The sequence below is a fragment of the Amblyomma mixtum genome, chromosome 3 (assembly GCF_055824585.1).
Source record: "Amblyomma mixtum isolate Tamu chromosome 3, ASM5582458v1, whole genome shotgun sequence".
In the NCBI taxonomy this organism is placed as follows: Eukaryota; Metazoa; Arthropoda; class Arachnida; order Ixodida; family Ixodidae; genus Amblyomma; species Amblyomma mixtum.
The window spans coordinates 361845211-361866978 of record NC_143014.1 but is presented as its reverse complement, the minus strand read 5'-3'; the positions used below and the strand labels follow the sequence as shown (position 1 = coordinate 361866978).

Here is a 21768-nt window from a genome sequence, read left to right as displayed (position 1 = left end):
TTGAAGGATAATACTCTGTGTGCAGGAACTACGAATACACGTCATATCCTGCTCCACAATAGCTGAAGACATCACTGGCGTGCTGAGAGGCCGCTGCTCGGAATGTGAGTGTAGTGGCTTTAGGAGACTTGTGGAGCTTCTGAGCCATGAGAGGCTTCCGATTGGCTGGTGCATTTTGTGTGGCCACTCACCTGTCTCACATGGCACTCTCACCAGTGAGTATTACATTCAGTATGGACTAATTGCTGCATCTTTTCATTCATTTTTTAGAGCATTGCTCATTGCTTATGGACAAGCTATGAGTACTAGCAGTAAGGTACAACAGATTAGCCCTCCCTTAAATTCATCCGTTGCGCTTATAGGGACATTGAACAATAGGGCACCGTGCGTAAAACTTATTCTTTTTTGCATAGCATGCTAGAGTTAAGTGTGTAAGAAATGAAAGCAGGCTAATGGTGCCAAGTGCTTGCATGACTGTAGGAGAAAAATATTGTAATTTATATTCGTGAATAGTCTCCTAAAATATGTAGTTACATTTGTATACAAAGCTGGTTGATAAATAGAGAATTTTTTTAAGGTAAGGCATGCAACGAGGCATTTACTTATTTTCAACGATTTTTAAAAACTTAAACCATGCAATAACAGATTGACCCTAACACTAAAAAACAACTCGCTTAAAGCACCAATTAATGCTACCTATTATAGAAAAGCTACATTTGACATTCCTCATGTCCTTTATTGTGTTCTACAATATAAACAACTTCAAATACCTTTCATTACTCCAGCATTCGGCCATTCAAGGAGCACAGAAATTGAAACCAGAGACAGACTGTATCAGGCACGTATATGACGGTGCGTCTCTGTCGCTGACATGTGCGGTGCGAGCTGCCTGTTATCACTAGCGGGCTATATAATCGGCACGCTTCAATAAACACACGTTCTTCTTGTTCTGGACATCATGCTGTTGCCACGTTCTTTCCAACTCGGATACATGGTGTCAGAAGTGGCTAAGACGATCTAGCTACACCGACGGCGGACGAAGCATGGAATGGCTGGTCGCACCGGAACCGCTGCGTCTGGCAGGGAGTGTCTCTGCATCATGGAAGCGTTTCAAGCAGAAATTTGAGATTTTCCTGCAAGCGTCGGCAGTCAAGGACCAACCGAGAAGTGAGGCTTCGAAAGCTGCGCTCCTGCTGAGCATCGCCGGTGACGAGGCACTCGATGTGTTCAACAATTTTAAGTTCGAGTCGGGCGAGAACAAGGATGACTACAGCACCTTGATAGGAAAGTTCGACGCCTACTGCACAGAGGTGAGCAACGAGGTGCATGAGCGGTACCTTTTTCGCACGAGGAACCAAGCGGAAGGAGAGCCATTCGAAAAATTTTTACGTGACCTGAAGAAGCAAGCTTCACAATGTAACTTTGGGACGTTACACGACTCAATGGTAAGAGACCAGGCCGTCTTTGGTACCAACAGTCCTAGATTACGAGAGAAGATGCTTCAAGAGAAAGGATTGACGTTAGCAAAAGCGGAGGAGATGTGCAAAATTGCAGAATCAGTAGCACAGCAAAAAGAGGTGTGGCGTAAAGAAGAGAGTTGTGTGGATTTTGTTTCAAGGCGGCGCACAGACTTGCAGCATGCACAGAGTAAAGAGCCCAAGTGCGACGGGGAGCAATGGCAGTGTAGAAAGTGTAATCGCAAGCACAAACCGAAGCAATGCCCAGCATTTGGTAAAAGGTGCTACGTGTGTGGTAGGTTTCACCACTTTGCTGTCTGCTGTAGGAAGTCAAAAGAAGTGAGCGAAGTCGACACACTTCCGGAGAACGACTTTGACGTACTAGACGTAGGAATTAAAAGTGGCACGAATGAGTGGACTGTAAATGCTGAAGTCGGCGGTCAGGAAATTGCCTTCAAAATAGACACAGGGGCGCAAGCGAGCCTCTTACCGTTTTCAGTCTATCGAAAACTGCCATCAGCTGGAGCACTAACTCCGACGAGCACAGTACTACGGGCATATAACGGCGGCGTTATTACGTGCTTTGGGACAGTGTCGGCAACTGTACGCGTTGGAAATTCCCACACGGTAGTGAAGCTTTTCATTGTGAAAAACGGTCGTCAGCCTATACTCGGACTGGACGCCAGTGAAGCTTTGGGACTGGTTCAGCGTGCCGTGAATGTTATAAATACGCCTCCTAAACATGGTTCTCTCAAGAATTATAGGCATATTTTCGAAGGACTTGGTTGCTTGAAGCAGCCATATCACATGGTCCTGGAACCTGGAGCAGTACCGGTCGTGCAGCCAGCCCGCCGGGTGCCTTTGGCGCTGGAGGAGCCTCTCAAAAAGGAACTCGAAAGAATGGAACGAGCCAACATCATTGTGAAAGTGAATGAGCCTACTGACTGGGTAAGTCCACTGGTTGTCGTCAAGAAAAAAGATGGCGGTTTGCGAGTTTGTTTGGATCCCAGGCAGATCAATCGGCACATTAAGAGGCAGCATTTTCCCCTCCCGAGACGAGAAGACTTGGAAGCTAAGTTGGCGGGCGCGAAGTACTTCAGTTGCTTGGATGCTAACTCGGGGTACCACCAGATACCGCTAGACGAAGAAACATCAAAGATATGCACTTTCTCGTCACCTTTTGGGAGGTACCGATTTTTGCGGTTGCCGTTTGGAATATCATCTGCACCGGAAGTGTTTCACCAAACAATGACGCAAGTTCTAGACAGGCTGCCAGGCGTGCTAGTATATATTGATGACATTCTGGTGTGGGGATCAACGAGACAAGAGCACGATGACAGACTAGTAGCTGTCCTGAAAGCAGTCGAAGAAGCGGGGTTGACTTTCAATGCGCATAAGTGCAAGTTCAATGTGACCGAAGTAAAGTTCCTCGGTGACATAATAACCGGAAATGGCATATCTCCTGACGCACAGCTCGTTAAAACAATGATTGACATGCCAGAACCAACAAGCAAAGCAGAGGTTCAACGTATGCTGGGTGTCCTCAACTATTTTGGAAAATTCGTGCCGCGGCTGTCGGAAAGAACGGCGTTATTAAGGGATCTTATCAAATGTCGCTCCGATTTTCAATGGACTGAAAACCACGCTAGAGAGTGGAAAAGCGTAACGCAAGTTTTGACTACCGCTCCCGTGCTCGCAATCTTTGATGCTCGAAGGGACACAAAGATTACATGCGACGCTTCGCGGAACGGGGTAGGGGCGGCCCTTCTGCAACGTCATTCTGATGAATGGCGACCCGTGGCATACGCGTCCCGTGTGTTAACACAAGCAGAGCAGAGGTATGCTCAAATCGAAAAGGAGGCCCTTGGCATTTGCTTTGGTTGCGAAAAGTTCCATCAGTTTGTCTACGGGCGACAACTGCTAATAGAAACTGACCATAAGCCACTCTTATCAATTGCGGAAAAGGCAATCGATGACATGCCACCTCGACCGCAAAGATTTTTTTTGCGCTTGTTTATGTATGACTTCTGTTTGCAGTACATTCCCGGCAAGAACTTGGTTCTAGCAGATATGTTGTCACGATCCACGGCTGATGGCAACAGCAGCAGCCGCCAAGACACAGGCATGGATGAAGTGGAAATTCACGCAGTCGAATCCCTGGGTTATATGGTGACGCCAACGACGCAGCGCGAATTGCAGAGAGAAACGGCGTGCGACGACTGTCAGCAAGCCGTGGTGCAAAGTCTGTCAAGGGGCCAACCAGTGGAGGGTGAACTCAAGCCTTTTACACAAGACCTTTCTGTGGTTAATGGAATAGTTTTTAAAGGCTCCAAAGTGGTCGTACCAAAGAGAATGCGAAAGAAAATTCTGTCTAGAATTCATGCGGGACACCTTGGCATGCAAAAATGTAAAGAGAGGGCACGTCGTCTTGTTTTCTGGCCGGGCCTTAACAGTGAGATTGTTTCTCTGGCAGCTAGCTGTCCAACCTGCAGGAAATTCGCTTACGCGCACGCAAAAGAACCGCTCCTCATGCGGCCAACTCCCCGATGTGCATGGTACCGGGTGGGAGTGGACATCTTTTTCGTTGCTGCAGACTCGTACCTGGTTGCTTACGATGCATTTTCTAACTTCCCAGAGGTGCAGCAACTTCAGGACACTAGTGCAAGGGCTACAATTGCTGCACTCAGCGCTATCTTCGCAAGATATGGCGTGCCACTAGAAGTGTGCACGGACAATGGTCCTCAATTTTCGAGCCACGAATTTGCCGTGTTTGCACAGAACTATGACTTTACACATGTGACTTCGAGTCCCCATTACCCTCAGTCAAATGGTTTGGCTGAAAAAGGTGTGCAGGTGGTCAAACGCATCTTGAAGAAAACCCAGGATTCCGGGGATGATTTCTGGCAAGGCCTGCTGGCCTATCGATCAACACCACTCGAAGACGGCCGATCCCCGGGGGAACTTTTGCAAGGGAGACGCCTGCGAGCCAACCTTCCCGACTTTGAAGAAGTGCCGCGCAGCAAGGTAGAGAAGCATCGCCAGAAAACGCAGGGCAAACCGTTGCCGAAGCTTTCTCGAGGCGACGTGGTAAGGCTGCGAGGAACTACAACGTGGGCCCGGAAGGCGAGGGTAGTAAGCGCTCCGGCTCCAAGGTCGTACCAGCTTCTAACGGAAGATGGAAGAATTCTGCGACGTAACCGGCGACATCTCGCAGAGACGCGAGAGCGGTATGCCGAGACGAGCAGTGACGACGGTGGCGACACAAGTGGGCCAATCGACAACCCCCGGGTACCTGCCTCGCCTTCGTCGCCTGGTACCTGCCTCGCATCGCAGGCCTCGGGAGGGCCACAAAGGACTGCTGGGGAACCACCGTGCGCGGCCAATACAGCGGGAAGCTCGCCTCCGGGTGCCGTGCAGCCACCAGCATTAAGGAGATCGGACCGGAACAGGAGGGCCCCGCAACGCCTTTGCTATGACGAGGAATTTAATCAGTGCGCTTAACTAATCCCTGTTGCTGCAACTGTTTTTGTTTGTTCCCGCGAAAAGATGTATCAGGCACGTATATGACGGTGCGTCTCTGTCGCTGACATGCGCGGTGCGAGCTGCCTGTTATCACTAGCGGGCTATATAATCGGCACGCTTCAATAAACACACGTTCTTCTTGTTCTGGACATCATGCTGTTGCCACGTTCTTTCCAACTCGGATACACAGACAAGTCTCATCCAGAGAAGCAGGCATCCCAGGTAATATTTGACTAAACATTTCATTTGCCTGTTCTGTGTAACAGCTGGTCTTAAAGAAAGCAGTTGTAAAATACTCTTAACATGCAACCTGCATGTTTTGAATTCACTGACTGTTGTGAGATAAAAGGCACATCATCCTGTCATTACTATGAGTTTGCGGCTTGTATGCATTGCTGCAGCAGCGATATCGTATACAGAAAAAAACCTGCATTTTCCTCTTTTTATAATTTCATGAGCATGGTCATTATATGGAAAGTGCAGTGATGGTAGAAGTGGTTACCAATTTTAATTTTGTACTCAAAAGCATGCTGCTTAAGCAATCTAGATAAATGTGGTGTAGAGAGCTCATGTAGTCTTTATGAAATATTGGAGTCTTACAGTGCATAGGTTTCTGCAAACTTGCTTTGTTAGAGTGTCTGCTAGTGTTAAGTGTTGCCACTAGAATTGTGCTGATAACCTTAGAATGTTGTGCACTTATCTTCCTTGGAATTTACATAAGTTATCCCATTAACCACAATTACTTGGGAAGTTTGCCAGCCATTTTTTTAGAGCGATAGGCCTACTACTCCAGGTACAAACCAAGAAAATGCCTCATTCCATAAACGTGACCTTCAAGCTCAACCTAGGTGCAACGTGATTAACCTGTCTAGTGATGTCTGACTTTTAAGTGTTGTATGGTGAAATGGTGCATGACCTGATTTAATGTCCGTTTATGAAAACGTGAGTAACTGACTGCTTATGATTACATCTAAATAATTACAGCCATTTAGTTTATTGTGATTAGAAATTGTACATTATGGCACATCAAGTCATGTACTGTTGCATAGCTTGTGTCAAGTATAATTGCACTGGACTAATTTTAGGCCTTAACTACCATAATTAAAAAATTGTAAATAAAAATTCAATGTTATGCTACAGCATCAAGTCACATCGTTGGGCAGGTTATGTAGAGCAAAATTGCATTGGACTAATTGCAGGTCTTAATTCATTACCTTGTTTATTAGTTAATTGCGATTAAAAATTGAACTTTACAATGTATAGAATGAGGTCGTGTTTCATTGGATAAATTTTTGGATTTATTAGTCAGGTTGCATAGCTAGGATTTAAATAAAGTAAGGCAAAAACAATATTAGTTGAAAATAAAAAGTTCTTTTCCCAAGAACAGCTAGGTTTAAATATTTCTTTTCACGCATTGCTTGCAGAAAATTGGGAACATTCACTTCAAGCAGAGGCAACCTTGCAAGAAATGACATCCACGCCAATGGGTGATGTACTGGGTTCTGACCACAGCCAGACGTAACTCCCAGCTCCTCCTGCAGTACACCTAAATGAATCCCAAAGTGCATCTACCACAGCACATCTTGAGACATCCCAGCATGAGATGTCTACTGCTCATCATTTGTCCACCCCATCAGGAAGTGGAGGTGCAAACGAGGTAGTACACCTCTGCAGCTTGTGCAATTTTGTTACTGCCCATATTAGCCAGTTGAGTGCGCATGTGAGAGACATTCATCCTGGTGTTAAGCGTTACACATGTGCTCGTTGTAAAGTGACATTTCGTGCTTTTAAACATTACAAGGACCATTGCAAGGAATTTCATGAAAATGTATTCACCGTTTGTCACCTTGATGCCCACATATCTGGGTCATATAACATGGACAGTGAAATATGCTGTCCACTGTGCAGTGATCAAGAGGCAATGTGTATCACTGAGCAACTTCCACTAACTGAACAAGCAAAGTTATCTGATTTGTGTAGGCTATTAGAAGGTCAGAATAGGTGTGCAAAGGCTGCTATTGATGCTGTTGTTCAAGGAGTGCAAGAGATGTTTCATGCCAGGTGCGTGCATTTAAACATTGGAGATCTCAGCAGTGACAAATCTAGGAAAGCTTTCTACCAGCACATTGGCATTTATGTCAAACCTTGTGAAAAGCGTCTTAAAAATGGCTGCAAGGCCTATTATGTTCCAATGAAGCAGCTCTTGGAAAACCTTTTCAGGCACCCTGAAGTTCGCAGCTATCTACAGTAGCCTTTTTTATCTTCTGATGACACATACTTCAGAGACTTCTGTGATGGCTTGAGATTCAAGGAACATGCTGTTCTGAGCAAGCACAAAAATTCACTTGCTGTGCTCCTCGATAGTGATGACATGGAGCTTGCAAATCCATTGGGGATGAAAAGGGGCAAGTGCGGAAAACTGAGTGTACTACATTACCTTTGCCAATTTCCCACCATTTGAAAGATCGCGAGTTAACTCAATTTTTTTCCTAGCTGTCGAACATTCAAATGACTTAAAAGCAATGGAAAGTAAAGTAGCATTGCTTGGAGAGTTTGTAGGTACAATAAATGAGCTTTCATCAACAGGAATTTTGCTTCAGGTAAAGGACGAAGAGATCGAAGTGTATGGGTGCCTTCTGGCATTTGTGGGTGACAATCTTGCATGCCACAATATTGCTGGCTTCAAAGAGTCATTTGCTCCGAAAGTTCGATACGCTTGTCGTCGGTGCACTTGTCGCACTTCGGATTTTCCAAAAGTCTTCGTGCACAGAGAGTGTTCATTAAGAACAGACAGCGATATTGCAGCACAAGTGCGGCAGCTATTGCAAGCAGAAAATGTAGCAGAGCGGAAAGAAATATCAGCATCTTGTGGTATTAATGGACCATCGGTGCTTAGTCTAATTGCTGGATTTTCATTAACAGAAGATTTGCTGTTCGATCCAATGCACATTTTGCTGGAAGGCATAATACCAAAAGAAATTTCTTTGTTTTTGCGTTACCAAGTCCATAACCTGCGAAATTTTAGTTGGAAGCAACTGAATGAGTCTCTGACCAGTTTCAGTTTTTCATCCTCAGTTAATACCAGTGGCTACCCACGATTGTTTGATGCAAGTTTGACCTTAGTGTCATCTGCAAGTGCAGCATTTGTTTTGATTTTGCACCTACCACTAATATTAGACTCCATGTTATCAGTGAAGCTTCTAGGACCAACATCTCAGTGTCTGGTCATGCTCTGCCAAACTGCTCAGATGATTCTCTCTCCAGTACTGACAGTTGAGGCACTAGGAGACCTTGAGTCATTGATTATTCAGCACCAGCGACTGTACTTAAGATGCTATGGTGAAAGTGCCTTCATACCAAAGATGCGTATGCTGCTTCACATGGTTGAACAGATTAAGCAGCATGGTCCAGGTCACCACCATTGGACCATGAGGTACGAAAGAAAAAATGCACTTCCAAAATCAAAAAAGCTTTTCAATTTTAAGAATGTTCCGTATACAGTTAGTGAATTTTTTCAGGTGAACCTCTCCCATTTTATGTGGCATGGGAAAGGTCATGCCAAGCTTGGTTTTTTGGGGGATGTAAATGAAAACAAAAACGGTGTGCCCTACATGTTCACTGCTGCTTTTGTCCCTGCTGGTTTGCCAGCATCAGAAGTTGGCACACTTGGTTTGTCATTGCAATCTGTTCTATGTGACAATGTCACATTAGCCCCAAATGACGCTATGATGTGTCTTACTGCGTCTGGTATTTCACAGTTCTTTAAGATTGCTACTATTGTTCGCATTTCAGGCCATGTTTTCTTTCTGTGCTACTTAATGATCAATGTGCATCATGATCCTGAGCTGAACTGCTATGTTTTGAGAGAAACACCCCATGAGACAATTGTCACCAAGGATGCCTTTCTTTTACCATGCCCTATGCACGTCTACCAGCATGAGGCAGGCCTCCGCTGCTTGTCAAGGTATTATGCACAGCTTCCCTGAGTGTGTGTAGCAGTGCTTGCATAGAATGACTGCTGTGTTAGGAGGCTAATGATTTTTACTGCTAAAACCTTCAATTATTTTGAATTTCGCTGTATGAACAGCAAGGTTACCGAGGGTGTGGTTCAGTGAACATTTGAAGGTGTTCTAGTGGAGTCATATCCAAAGGAACTTAAACCGCAATGGTAGCAGTGGCTGTGTTCTCATTCTTGTTATGTAGACTCCATTTTACGAATAAAATTTCACCTCTTAAGTGTGCACGAGTACAAATTTTTCAGAAAATTGGTAGGTATGAATGTATTATATCTTTCCTTTTTCATTATACTGCACACAATTTTAGCTGAAAGTGTAGAAGTAAGCAGGAGCACCACAGCAAAATGGAGCTCATAGTCAAAGGCCCCAAGCCCAACAGTCGCCTCAGCCCAGTTTATCATCCACAGCTGGATGGAGGCTGCGATTTGGATGAGCTGGTCAATCTAGGTGTGAGATGGGTTGGACAGGAGGGAAAAGGAGTGGCTTGTCTGGATGTTATCAAACAATGTCGGTTAGGTTGGGAGTGGTTTAGCAGAACGGGCGCGTGGGTGGTCTGGGGTCGTGAATGAAGAGGGCACGGTGAGAAAGGATTTTGTCTGGAGCTGCCTGCAGGTCACTGCTTCGTGTCTCGGGGGGAAAATGTAACGGGTAGACAGTGAAGTAATACACAAGTGTCACGAAACTGGAGAAACTGGAGTCGGCCTGTCAGCGTAATCACCCGAGACTCGGTTAGATAGTTCTCAAGGCAATGCTTAAACGGGCTCATCACTGGGTATCTTCGAGCGACTGGGGATCCAAGTGAGTGCTAATTCGCATGTGAAGGTGGACAGGAGTGGTGAAAGTAGGCCAGGGTACAGGGTGTGAGAAACCTGTTCAGTAAGCAGCAGCAGGCTGCCATATAGTATGTTAGAATATGGACTGTATTGTCAGATGGGGGCAGAGAAGGGTTGAGAGAATGGCCCTGGCTTTCATTCATTCTTCGAGTGTGGTTAGATTTCATGAGTCTAACTCTACCCGCATGGAGGAAAGTAATGATGAGACTTATAATCACTCGAATTTCTTCTTGTGAGTTGGGCTAGTGCCAATGAAGAGCGCGGCAGGTTGTGTCAAAGAAAGGGACAACATGCGGATGAATTCGCTGGATGGGCTCTAGCTGAAGCTTCAACATTTCCGTACTGATTTTTGTGCACGTCTGTCTTTCGCGTGGCATAAAGTTTGCTATCATGATAATGTGATTTATATAATTATTTTTTCAGATTACAACAAAAACAGTGCCCAAATCTGGGAATCAGTGGAACAGTCAATGTCTGCCAAAGTTTTCGTTGTACCTCAGCCCTTTACTTTCCGGACAGGAGCTGTCGAAAATAGCACGTCATCAAATGAAAATGCAATTGAGAAATGGATTGATCACGTTCTTGGAGTAAGTGAATGTCAGTTCCTGCTTTGGATCATAATACTTCGTGCTTTGTTGCTGTACTGGCAATTTGTCCTATTTAAATAATATATCATTTTCAGTGAGAACCACTGCATTGAAAGCTCAAACTGCGCGTTAAGGCGATGGCAGTACGCTGCCTTGGGAGAGGCTCTCGCTGCAGCGTATCCCGACATGCAGTGGGAAGCAGTTCCATCGAGCAAGAAAAGATCAAATTTTCAGCACGGCTGGGTAAGCTATTCAGGAATGCTTGTTATTTGAAGTGCTCTTGATATTGCAAGGGTAACTGCATGCAATTGCAATATATATTACTATATGATTGACAAAGTAGAATTTTGAAATCTGCTGTAAATATAATGTAAGCTTTGGATGTTCACTTGCCAAACTCGTGTTTAAAGGATTGTACGAAATGTAAGCACTAAATTTATGCACCCAGCTTTTTCATATTACATTGTTCCTACAGGGCAAATTAATGAGCTCTGTGAGCTCAACAAGGAAGACAAGAAAACTACGTGCAAAGAAAGCAGCTGCTGCATCTACTTCTACCAATGCTGATGTTTCTCAGCCAGCTGTTTCTGTAAATGATGCCCTGCTTGAATTGAAGGTAATAGCCTTTATTTGCTTGTAATAAATTGTTTCTACCTCAGTAGCATACCTGATGCTGAAAATGCAGGGTTTTAGATGTTATGCTGGTATTGCATGACCTTGTAGTCACATAGAAGTCATTGTAGCGATATGCAACGCCCTTGAAACTATCATGGGATTTCATTGCACACAGTTTTCGGCTGCCGTGTGATTTTGCTAACAATGCTAAATTGGAATGAATTTTGTAAATGTTTTTGTTCACAGTTAGGCACTACAAGATGCTGCGATTGATCCTGGACACTTGAACCTGACAAGAATGAAGGCCCTTCTGCATGCAACATTTGCAGCTCGTAAAGCTGAGCCTCCACAACAGCTGCCTGCCTACTTATTGAATGCAGACGTGGTAAGAGTATGCTATTTAACTTTTGGTTCTTGTCAAGAATTTTGAACAAGATTAATAGCACAATGCAACCTGCAAAACACTTCAGCACATTCCCTATGAGTAAGGATAAACTGTTGTGTTGCTGGTAGTGATCACTTTTCTCAGCGCATGTCACTAGTGGCAGATTCCTTCCTCTCTAAAGAGCTAATGCAAGTTGCATTGGAAAACAAGGACGTGCTTTCAATGTAACTTACCCTGGAGCACAAAAATGAATCAGCATATATGCAGTGCGTTACAGAAGTGTCATCTGTGCAGGTAATGATCGGAAGTATCTGGATCGTTTTAGTGGCCTTAGCTTACGTAAATATAAAGAAGGCAGAGCATCGATTTTGCATTTTTTAGTTTGCCCTAGCATCTCTGCATTTGGTGTCTTGCTCTGTTACGTCCCTATAGACTCATGAAATTGTAAATATTCTCGATATCTTTGCAAATTATGGGCAGTTTTCTTACGCAGGTCGAATAATAATTTCTTTAAAATAAGTGCTTAAGTTGGTGTTTTTTTTGCAGCTTGCACTTGAAGCAGAAATTCGTTTTAACGCAACGATGAAAGATATGGAAAAAATATTAAGAGATGTCCAGCAGTCACTTCACAGGGGAGATTTTGTGGAGCTGGATGGGTATCTTCGACCAAAAAATTCAGAATTCTGTCTGATCACTCAGGTAAGACAGCATCCTTTTGTAATTACTGCTGATAGATTTAAGCAACAATGAAAATGCATAAAATATTTGGGGTCCCTGGGCAGGACAATAGATATTTCTTTAATACTTAGCTGAAAATGTGCAGTAACCTGTTGTGCATGTTGATTTTATTGTTTAATATAAATGGTAAATTTTTCTTAACAAAAATGCATGGAGGCTAGCATTCAGTTTTTCCACTGCTATAAATAATAGCCCTTGAAATGAGTGTTCACTGGTGCACATTCAAAAGAATGCAAATCATTATAGGCAGTGATTAATGTTTTTCATGCTTAGTTAAAATTTAGTTTAAAATACTATAGACACTTAATGTGTTTTCTTGCTTGTGGTGATCTGTGAGGCATTATTATGCATGAATTACCACCTGGTGTTCTCCTACGACCGCTAAATAATTTACAATCGCATTTCTTTCTCGTGCTGTTTCGGTTTCAACAGCCGAATGAGGGCTGTGACGTCAGTGTGTACTTGCAGGCCATGTGAGACATGAAAAAACTGCAATATGATCACTGCTTCCACCTTCGTTGTCATTCTGGCTCTTGAAGAAGGCTGGCTTCAGCAGTGCAGTAAATTAAAACAAAGAAGCAGCGACTATATGGACGTTTTTCCATGCCTCACGTGACACCAAAGCACTTTTTGACGTTACAGCCATTGTTCAGCTTTTGAAACCGAAACAGCTGGACAGAAAAAATTCAATTGTAAATTATTTAGAGGCCGTAGGCTAATATTACATGGTGATTCATATGTACTAGTGTCTTTCACATCCTCGTTGAGTAATTTAAATCAACATTTTTTGTTTTACATTTGAAATAATGCATCATGCAAATCATCATATCAAGGCAATGAAAGAATTGTTGTGTATAGCCTGGACTGTTTTTGCATTAAAGGGGCGGTGCAACACTGACAGGCCTGTACCGGGCCCCTGTATCATTACTGATGACGGACTGATAATGATCGTCACCACGAAGAACACCGTTGCCATGGCTCCGGGGTCATCCATGGAGAGTGCCCTTATTTTGTGCCTGGCTGTCTACTTCATTTTGGACCTTTCTTATCCTCATGCTTTTGGCCAAACTTTGGGACTAGTTCAGACACTACTGCTGCAAAATGAAAAATTTGATAAAGGGCTGATGTCCTTCAAACTGAAGAGCCTGCTTAAAGGCCTCCGACTTATTTAGTCACAGCCATTTCTGTGTAGTTTATGGTTTTGATATTAAAGGATTGAACGTTTCAGATAAGCTCTAAGGTAAAGCTTAACACAACAAATATAGCATCTCAAGGGACAGCTATCATATTTGAAAATAGCCTCAATTTCCTTCCAGTAATTAAATATTGTATTTTTTGTGGCAGTGAAATAAAGCTTTGATGTATTGGATGCTTGTGTTCATCAACCATGAACAACACTGCTGAAGTGCAAGCATGATATCTGTGTATTGTTGCGCATTTGTCTTTGTCTTTAGGTTGCATGGTGATGGAAGAATGGTTTTAATATCTCTCATCCCACAACTTCAAGCTTTAAACTTTTGGGTGCATCAGACTCTCTTTGTATAAATTGGCTGATGGATTAGGTGTCCAACCAATAGAAATCATGATTGTGTACGGTGAATTTGATGCAAGAAGTGTGGTTTAAGGGCGCAGGAATATGCATATAGTATGTCTGCTCAGAAGTGCTACAGAATGATTTCATTCATGTCGGGTGTTTTGTGAACTTCATATTTCACCTTATAGTCCCTTGTGTGCAGTCCACTGCATGTACAATACTATTGTGGAGTAATTTCCCTCATATATAGACAAAATTATTTTACTATGGTTTGTACAAGCAGTGCATTGCATGCAAGGAACTGTAGAGTGAAATATGTGGTTCACAAGATACCTGGAACGAGGTTCCTGTTATCTATACGATGCAGCGTTCCTGCTAAATTCCTGGAACGTTGTTTCAGATATATAGGCGCAGCACTGTTCCGGCTAAAACCTCGGAAATTTGTTCCACATATTTTGGAGTATCTGGAGCATAGTTCCGGCTATATAGGTGGAACATTTTTGCAAAAAAGTTCCAGCTACTAAGTGGATCCTTAGGTGGAACCAGACTAAGAGTCTATAATCGCCCACGGCCGCTGAGTAATTTATAATTAAATTTATCTCGCATGATATTTCGGTTTCTCTTTTTACATCAAACGGTGCCTGTAGCGTCAGGCTTGAAGAAACAGCATGTAATAACTGTTTTTTAGTTTTAATCCTCCACAACTCTAAAACCCTGCCTGCTCAACGGCAGCGAAGATAACGAATGCAGAAGCAGGTATTATATTGCCTTTTTTTTGTGCCCCACGTTACCTATACTCAGCTTTGACCTCACAGCACTGTTGAAACCGACACTGAAACAGGAGAGAGAAAAAATTATAAATTATTTAGTGGTCGAAAGCAGATACCACCTGGTGATCTCTGTTTATTCATGTCTTACGCATCGTAACAAAAATGAAACGTGCAAACAAAGTATAGTCACCATTCCTGTAACTACTGCTCAGTACTGGCTCCTCGTCACTCTTGTAAACGAAGCCATCTTCGTGTTGAATTAGAAGAACGGAAAGTTGGGCAAGTTGGTTTATGTTATCCATTGTAAACAGCGCAAAACAGACGAAGACAGAACAATCACGACCATATGAGTGCTTACATTCAATTGGTGTTTTATCAAGTACATGTAATGTTATACTTTTTGTGGCAAAAAAAAAAAAGTTGAAAGCAATACTGACTCAACATTGGTTCGTATCTTGCTTTTCAGAAAAATGCGCTCTCCAGTGTTGCGTGGGCGTTCCCGTGCTGTCGTGCCGGGAGGCCGTGAGAAAGAGAGAGCCAGGCGACCACTCCGCTCCAGGACCAAACACAAAGTGATTTATTCCAAACCCCCTAGCTGCGCTTCAGCTTAAGAGGGGGCCACTATTAAGTTCATAGGTGGCGACCCCAACATCTCCCCCCTTCAGTCACAAGTTCAAGCGGTCCGGTGGTACTACACGGCGGCCGCTACGGGTAAACACAACACCATCACCAGGACGTGAAGGTCCCGCTGTAACAGGCGGCGGATCAGGTGCTGCTGCCTCTTGAGTTAGGGGGTGAGGCTGGAGAAGTGCTGGATCTGCTGCCCTCAGCACAAAGGGAACAAGGTGTCGACGATTCCGCTGCAGAATCGTTCCTCGCTGCGTTTCGACGACGAAGGACCTTGGATGGACGCTGTGCCTTGCTCAAAACTGTAGCACGCACCTGGTCAGGTCGAACCCAGACCTGCTCACCAGGCTGAAGTGATGGCAGATCCCTGACGCGATGATGTCGGTTGAAGTCCTTTGTAGTCCTTTTCTTGTAAGAATCATCTCTGAGGGCTACCTCGTCCCTTTCGGGCCAGTGTGGACGAAGCTTTTCCTCCGGCTTTGGGACTCGAGTTCTCAGTTGCCTTCCCATTAGGAGCTGAGCCGGGCTGAAGCCACTCACACCTGGTGTATCCCTATAGCTGAGAAGGGCCAAGTGAGGAGCTTTCGCCTTGCGGAAGGTACCTTTCACAGTCCGGATCATTAGCTCTGCCTCTCCATTAGACTGTGGGTAATGGGGGCTACTGGTGATGTGGTGGAAACCGTAATATGCGGCTAATACGGTAAATTCACGTGAAGAAAATGGCGTACAGTTGTCTGACTTAACCTGTTGCGGTATCCCATGACGGGCGAACAGGCTTTTGAGCGCCTCAATGACCGCCGGAGCTGTTGTACTTTTCAGTGTCACCACCTCTTGGAACCGGGAGTAGTAGTCCACTACCATCAAGAAGGTTTGAGAATTGTGGTGAAAGAGGTCCATGCCCAGAACTTCCCAGGGACGACCAGGGAGATTTGTAGGAAGGAGTGGTTCCGCTGAATTCACTCGAGTAAGGGCGCACCTTTCGCAGCTGGTCACGAGAGAGATTATCTCCGCTGTTATGCCAGGCCACCACACAGATTCACGAGCGAGGGCCTTGGTGCGGCCGATGCCCTGATGTCGTTCATGCAGAAGCGTCAAGACTGCTGGCCCCATTGCTGCGGGGATCAAGAGGCGAGTGCCTTTGAGGAGAAGACCATCACAAACAGAAAGTTCATCCTTCACTGATTCATACTTTGAGACGTGAAGAGGTATCTTCGACTTCTTTGGCCAGCCGTGCTGGCAGAAAGAGATGAGCGTGGTGCATTCTCCATCACAACTTTGGGCATACCTGATATCCTGAATGTTCAGAGGAAGCACATCTGGAGCAGAAGCCACGACTTCTGTAGCAAAAAGTTCCACTGTGTCTACTGGATGCACTTTGGGAGGGATGCGAGACAATGCATCCGTTGTAGCCAACAGTTTTCCGGGCACGTGCATGATCTGAAACTGGTAAGGCATTGTCTTAAGCCTGAGTCTTTGTACCCTCGGAGGAAGCACGTCAAGTTCCATTTTACCAAACAATGACACGAGAGGAAGGTGATCAGTTTCTACGGTAAAGGTGATGCCCCTGATGAACTCGTCGAACTTCTGGATGGCCCACGCTATAGCCAAGGCCTCTTTTTCTGTTTGGCTGTACCTTTGTTCTGTAGTCGTCATTGCCCTTGAGGCAAAGGCTACTGGCCTCCGCTCACCAGTCGGTTGTGCTTGTAGCAGGACTGCTCCGAGTCCAAAAGAGCTGGCGTCAGCAGAGACTGTTGTGGCATACGATGGGTGATACTTGGCCAGGCAGCGCTCGGACATCAGAAGTTCCTTGACTTTTTTGAATGCAGCTTCCTGTTCATGCTGCCAAGTCCAACTAGCATTCTTATTGAGAAGGGTGCGTATCGGAGCAGTGATTTCCGAAATATGAGGCAAGAACCTGGCAAGATGATTTACCATCCCGAGTAAAGGTCTGATACCTGCAACGTCTGTGGGAGGTGGCATTGCATACACTGCATCGATCTTGCCTGGGTCTGGCTTGATGCCTTGTGCTGAGACGACGACACCTAGGAAGGATACCTCGGAGACCCCAAAACAAGACTTGTCTTTGTTCAAGGTGACGCTTGCAGTTGCAAGACGAGTCAACACTTGCTCAAGTATTGCATCGTATTCCTGCTTGGTACGTCCAAAAACAAGAATATCGTCAATCATGTTGACAACACCCTCCTGACCTTCAAGGATTCTGGCCATTTGCTTTTGAATATACTCCGGGGCGGAAGTGATGCCGAAGGGCAGTCGGCAAAAACAATATCGACCGAAAGGTGTTATGAAAGTTGTCAATTCTTGCGAGTCTGCTGACAACTTGACTTGGTGGAAGCCGGCAGTTGCATCAAGCTTCGAAAAAACGGCTGCGTCACCGATGAGCCCAGGAACTTGTTCAACAGTAGGCAAAATGTGTCTTTCCCTGAGAACCACTTTGTTTAGTTGAGTCAGATCCACACACAAACGATACTTTCCATCCTTTTTTGGTACTACCAACAGTCCGGCGCACCACGGAGTTGGTTTATCAATACGGCGAATGACGCAGCCGCTTTCGAGTTTTTCGAGTTCTTGACGAACAACTTCACGCAGCGGGATTGGTATCCGTCGAGGTGCACTGAGTGAGAACGGCACAACATCTTGTTTCAAGCGAATGGTGTACTCATCTCTGAGCGTGCCGAGGTCACGGAACAGTTCCGCATGAAGCGTTGGCTGAGCAGTGTTGACAGTACCCAAATATTTCACAACTTCAAGAGCTTGGATGGCTGGTAGACCCAGTGGAGGTACTGAGATTGCCTCAATGACGTAAAGACCCTGGAAGCTGGTCTTCCCTTGCCAAGATAGCTGTGCCAAATACGAACCCCGTACACGCAGAGGTTGGCCACCGGGCCCTGCAGCTACATAACCATCGAGGCAAGAAAGCACGCTCGGGCTGGCGCCTTTCTTATCCTGTGCTAGTAGGGCTGCTCTACACCTGAACGGGGAGCTGGTTTTCTTTTTTCACCTGCCTGTGCCTGTTATTCACTCGGCCCGGAAGCAGCTACTGAAGCGCGTTGCTCGACCCAAAGGTAGGCATCGACTAGTGTCGCTCACTCTAAGGGAGAATTTGACTTCTGAACGCAAACCGAAGGAAGCCGTCGTTTCTTTTGTGGGCATTTAAACTTGTTGCGGCGGACCTGTGTACTATGTGGATCAGAGATGGTTCGTCTCTGGAGCAATTGGATGTTCGGCATAAGGCTTTGGCTTTGTCCTCTCTTATCTACAATGAAATGCATGAGCGATAAATTGACCCTTTGTTTATTACGTTGGATCATCCCCCATCACCTAGCTTAAGAAGAAACACCGGTTTGTTGATATTGTTGGCTTATTTCTTGAAGCCAGATAGCGCCAATCATTGCACTTTTCGCCTCTGCTTACGTTGAACGATGTGACAAACAGTGCAACGTCCCGAAATGTGCTTCTATTCAGAGTGCGCAAATGCGTGTGCGCTGTTCTAGAACTATCTACTAGCGGAGGAACGTCGCAAATCATGAAAGTCACAGTCTGCAAGCACGAATCCGCTCATCATGTGAATGGTCAGCCGTCAGCGACGCATCACTGCACCGACGCCTTTGACATCGAGGAGTTTTCCGGCTTCAGTTACGGCTGACGATAGCTCGGTCACAGAAGTATAATCCCGCAGCTCTGTCTGCAGTGCGGTGGCTACGCGCTGAGGTCGTGAATTAGCTCGCGAGTTAGTTTTAAGGCACTAGTGGGCATGAGTGCGCTTCGCGTCACGGTGAACCTCTGAAACCTTCGTCTCTGAAGTCATCCAACGCATACACGGCAAGAAACACAACAAAAAGTTTCAAACATCACCCTTTTGTTTATCTACTATTCAATCGCGCAAAGAAGTACCTTGTGATTCCTGCAGTCTGCATGAAATGAATGAGTGCGCTATGTGAGTGCACGTTAAAGAACCCCAGGTGGTCGAAATTTCCGGAGCCCTTCACTACGGCGTCCCTCATAGCCTGAGTGCCTTTGGGACGTTAAACACCAATAAACCAAACCGAAGGAATGAGCAATTTGTTTACCACAAGAGCAGAGGTCCGCTCACATCAGAAACTTAAGTTTAGCAACGCTGCAGAAAGCAGACCGTCACGACATGTTGCTGTTTCAACAAGGCAGCAGCGTTCATCACTTATGCAGCGAGTAAGTGCACGCCGAAGGTTTTGCTTGTATTTCCTTTTTGCTTTCGAGCTATAGTATATATGATGCCCTGGTTAGCGAAGAAGCTAGCTCCCTGTTGTTTATGATCGGTCAACTACGGCTTAGTTATGTGAATTATCTTTCTCGAATTCATGTGTAGCCTTTACAAGTACAATAAAGAGTTACCGCAATGTTATTCATTTATTTATGTCCGCTGGGTGTATGGAGCAGCTTCGAGTTTCCTCTTTGCTATGGAATCTGGAGCGCAACTAAACTTCTGGCTCGTCTGTTCTTCGGTGGTGCTGCGTTTATCGCCAAAATTCTACCGGATATTTTGCTGCGGCAACGGCAACGCGGTGAATACCGCTGTCGCTTCCCGTCGCAACCAAACTGACGAGTGGTTCTCGGCGTTTCAGCCAGTCGTGTGTCGCCGAATACGACGCTTTCGAAAATTATACAAGTTGTGATATGGACCCCACTCGTTACCCGTCTTGTGTTGCCCACCACGGGTCGATACTCCTGCCCAATCGAGATAACCACAGAAAGGGAGCCAGCGATTCCAGCATTGACAGGCAGCAGCTAGAAAGTTTGTCAGTAGGCAACCAAGAGCAGGCGAGAGGTCGATGGCCGATGACTCGTGTTAATGGAATGGTTGTGGAGATAGAAGTAGGAGGCTGCGTGGAATCAAAATGCGCTTTCATTGCCTCAGTCTGGGCCATCACCAGATCACATCGCGGAGGAAGGAAGAACGGTTTGTACAGTGAGAAGAGAAACAAGTGCAGGCATCTGCATGTTCGGTCCAGATGTAGACTAGGTGGCTGGGACACAGGACTGGAGCCACAGTACGCCAGACACATATTCACAGGACATGCCTCTGCGGGGAAAGTTATGTACATAGCAATTTTAGTAAGGTACCGCAGGAAAACTTGCAAATGCAAAGTACTTGCCGTCCCGAAGCCCTTGGACTACGAGAAGCGACGAGGTTAAGGGGTACGGTTTAATGTAGAGCCGATACACTATAGCGCATAGAGGCGACGAATAGATGGGGAGTTACAGGGACAAGCGCTTGTTCCTCATCTGTTAGTGATCTTTATGCGCTATTTTCTACTACGCAGACTAGCCAACTATCCCAACTTCCTGCTGCTATTTATTTAGAACTCCTGGGGTTCCTTAACGTGGCTGACAATGTAGAGTACACGGGCGTCACGTTTCGATCGCCTCCATCGAAATCCAGCCGCCTCGGCCGAGGAGCGACCCCGCGAACATGGGGTCAGCAGCCTTACGCCAAAGCGACTGCGCCACGGGTGCTGGCGCAAATAACAAGCATGTGCCACCAGAGCAACCTGGTATCCGTCACTCGGGTAACAGAAGAGTTGTAGTTTGCCCGCGAGATTGAAGTGTACTTGGCGTATAGTTGCGTGAGCGGCAAACCGTAATGTAATCATAAATATTTCGAACTTCAGGTTAATGAAACTCCCTGAATATTAATAATGTAATGTGGAAACTCGCACAGTTATTGTGGTGGGGCACAGTCCTTGTCCCAGCAGTGCTGCTCAGCAGGCCGGCGTTCGCAAGCGCGCATCCGAGCTTCGTCGTCTGTCATCTTCCTCTCCTTCGGCAGCGCTAGCCGCTGAGGCAGCAAACCCCAACTCTCTTTCTTACAATACCCCCGGGGTGAAAAGGCGCCTTCCTGGCGGACTAAGGGCACGAGACGAGAGCTGGGTCGTAGTAGGGCTTCAGGCGGTCTAAGTGCACGATTTCACGGCCGCGGCGGCGATGGTCCGACGAAGGCGTGATGGGCTCCACAAGATAATTAACTGGCGATGTCTGCTGAACAACGCGATAGGGGCCCTGGTATTTGCTCAGCAGTTTTGTAGACTGTCCTGGGCTGGAGGAGGGCACCCAAAGCCAAACCAAGGAGTCCGGAAGATAAGGCGGCAGACCGGGAGAAGCGGCGCGGGAGCTGTTCTAACGATGCTGGTCGTGTGAAGTAAAGGAACGGGCGAGTTGACGGCATTCTTCGGCATGCGCAGCGGCCTGAGAGACGGTTGTATATTCGGACGAATCGGGGCGGTAAGGGAGTATGGTGTCCATGATGGAGGAAGGCTCGCGTCCGTACAGAAGAAAATACGGGGAAAAACCACTAGTGGCTTGCGTTGCAGAGTTGTAGGCGTATGTAACGAAAGGGAGAACGCTGTCCCAGTCTGAGTGATCGGCAGAAATGTACTTCGCCATCATGTCTCCGACGGTCCGGTTAAAGCGCTCGGTCATGCCGTTCGTCTGCGGATGGTATGAAGACGTCGTGCGGTGAACGATGTGACACTCCCGAAGGAGGGCTTCCATGACGCCGGACAAGAAGACGCGACCCTGGTCGCTGAGCAATTCCTGAGGCGCACCGTGACGAAGAATGAGGTTCTGAAGTATGAAACCGGCTACGTCAGAGGCCGTCGCAGCTGGCAACGAGGCAGTTTCGGCATAGCG

General features: G+C 46.0%; 2 protein-coding genes and 1 pseudogene across 2 annotated transcripts; 2 read left to right on the top strand and 1 right to left on the bottom strand.

Moving 5' to 3' along the window:
- The first annotated feature begins 1043 nt into the window (after positions 1–1043).
- Positions 1044–5128, top strand: LOC149356568 (uncharacterized). Its single transcript, XM_089576377.1, has 4 exons — positions 1044–1310; positions 2256–2405; positions 3495–3699; positions 4051–5128. Exons 1-4 carry the CDS (start codon positions 1044–1046, stop codon positions 4956–4958), a joined length of 1530 nt encoding a protein of 509 aa, XP_089432503.1. The 3' UTR covers positions 4959–5128.
- Positions 5129–5175: 47 nt separating this feature from the next.
- On the top strand, positions 5176–13436 carry LOC149356567 (uncharacterized). The gene is made up of 8 exons (XM_089577795.1): positions 5176–5201; positions 6404–6636; positions 10252–10415; positions 10511–10658; positions 10891–11031; positions 11281–11415; positions 11962–12114; positions 13035–13436. The coding sequence occupies exons 2-8, from the start codon at positions 6583–6585 to the stop codon at positions 13323–13325; spliced, it is 1086 nt and encodes a 361-aa protein (XP_089433921.1). The 5' UTR covers positions 5176–5201; positions 6404–6582; the 3' UTR covers positions 13326–13436.
- Positions 13437–14955: 1519 nt separating this feature from the next.
- LOC149356566 (uncharacterized) lies at positions 14956–15705 on the bottom strand (annotated as a pseudogene).
- Positions 15706–21768: the final 6063 nt, after the last annotated feature.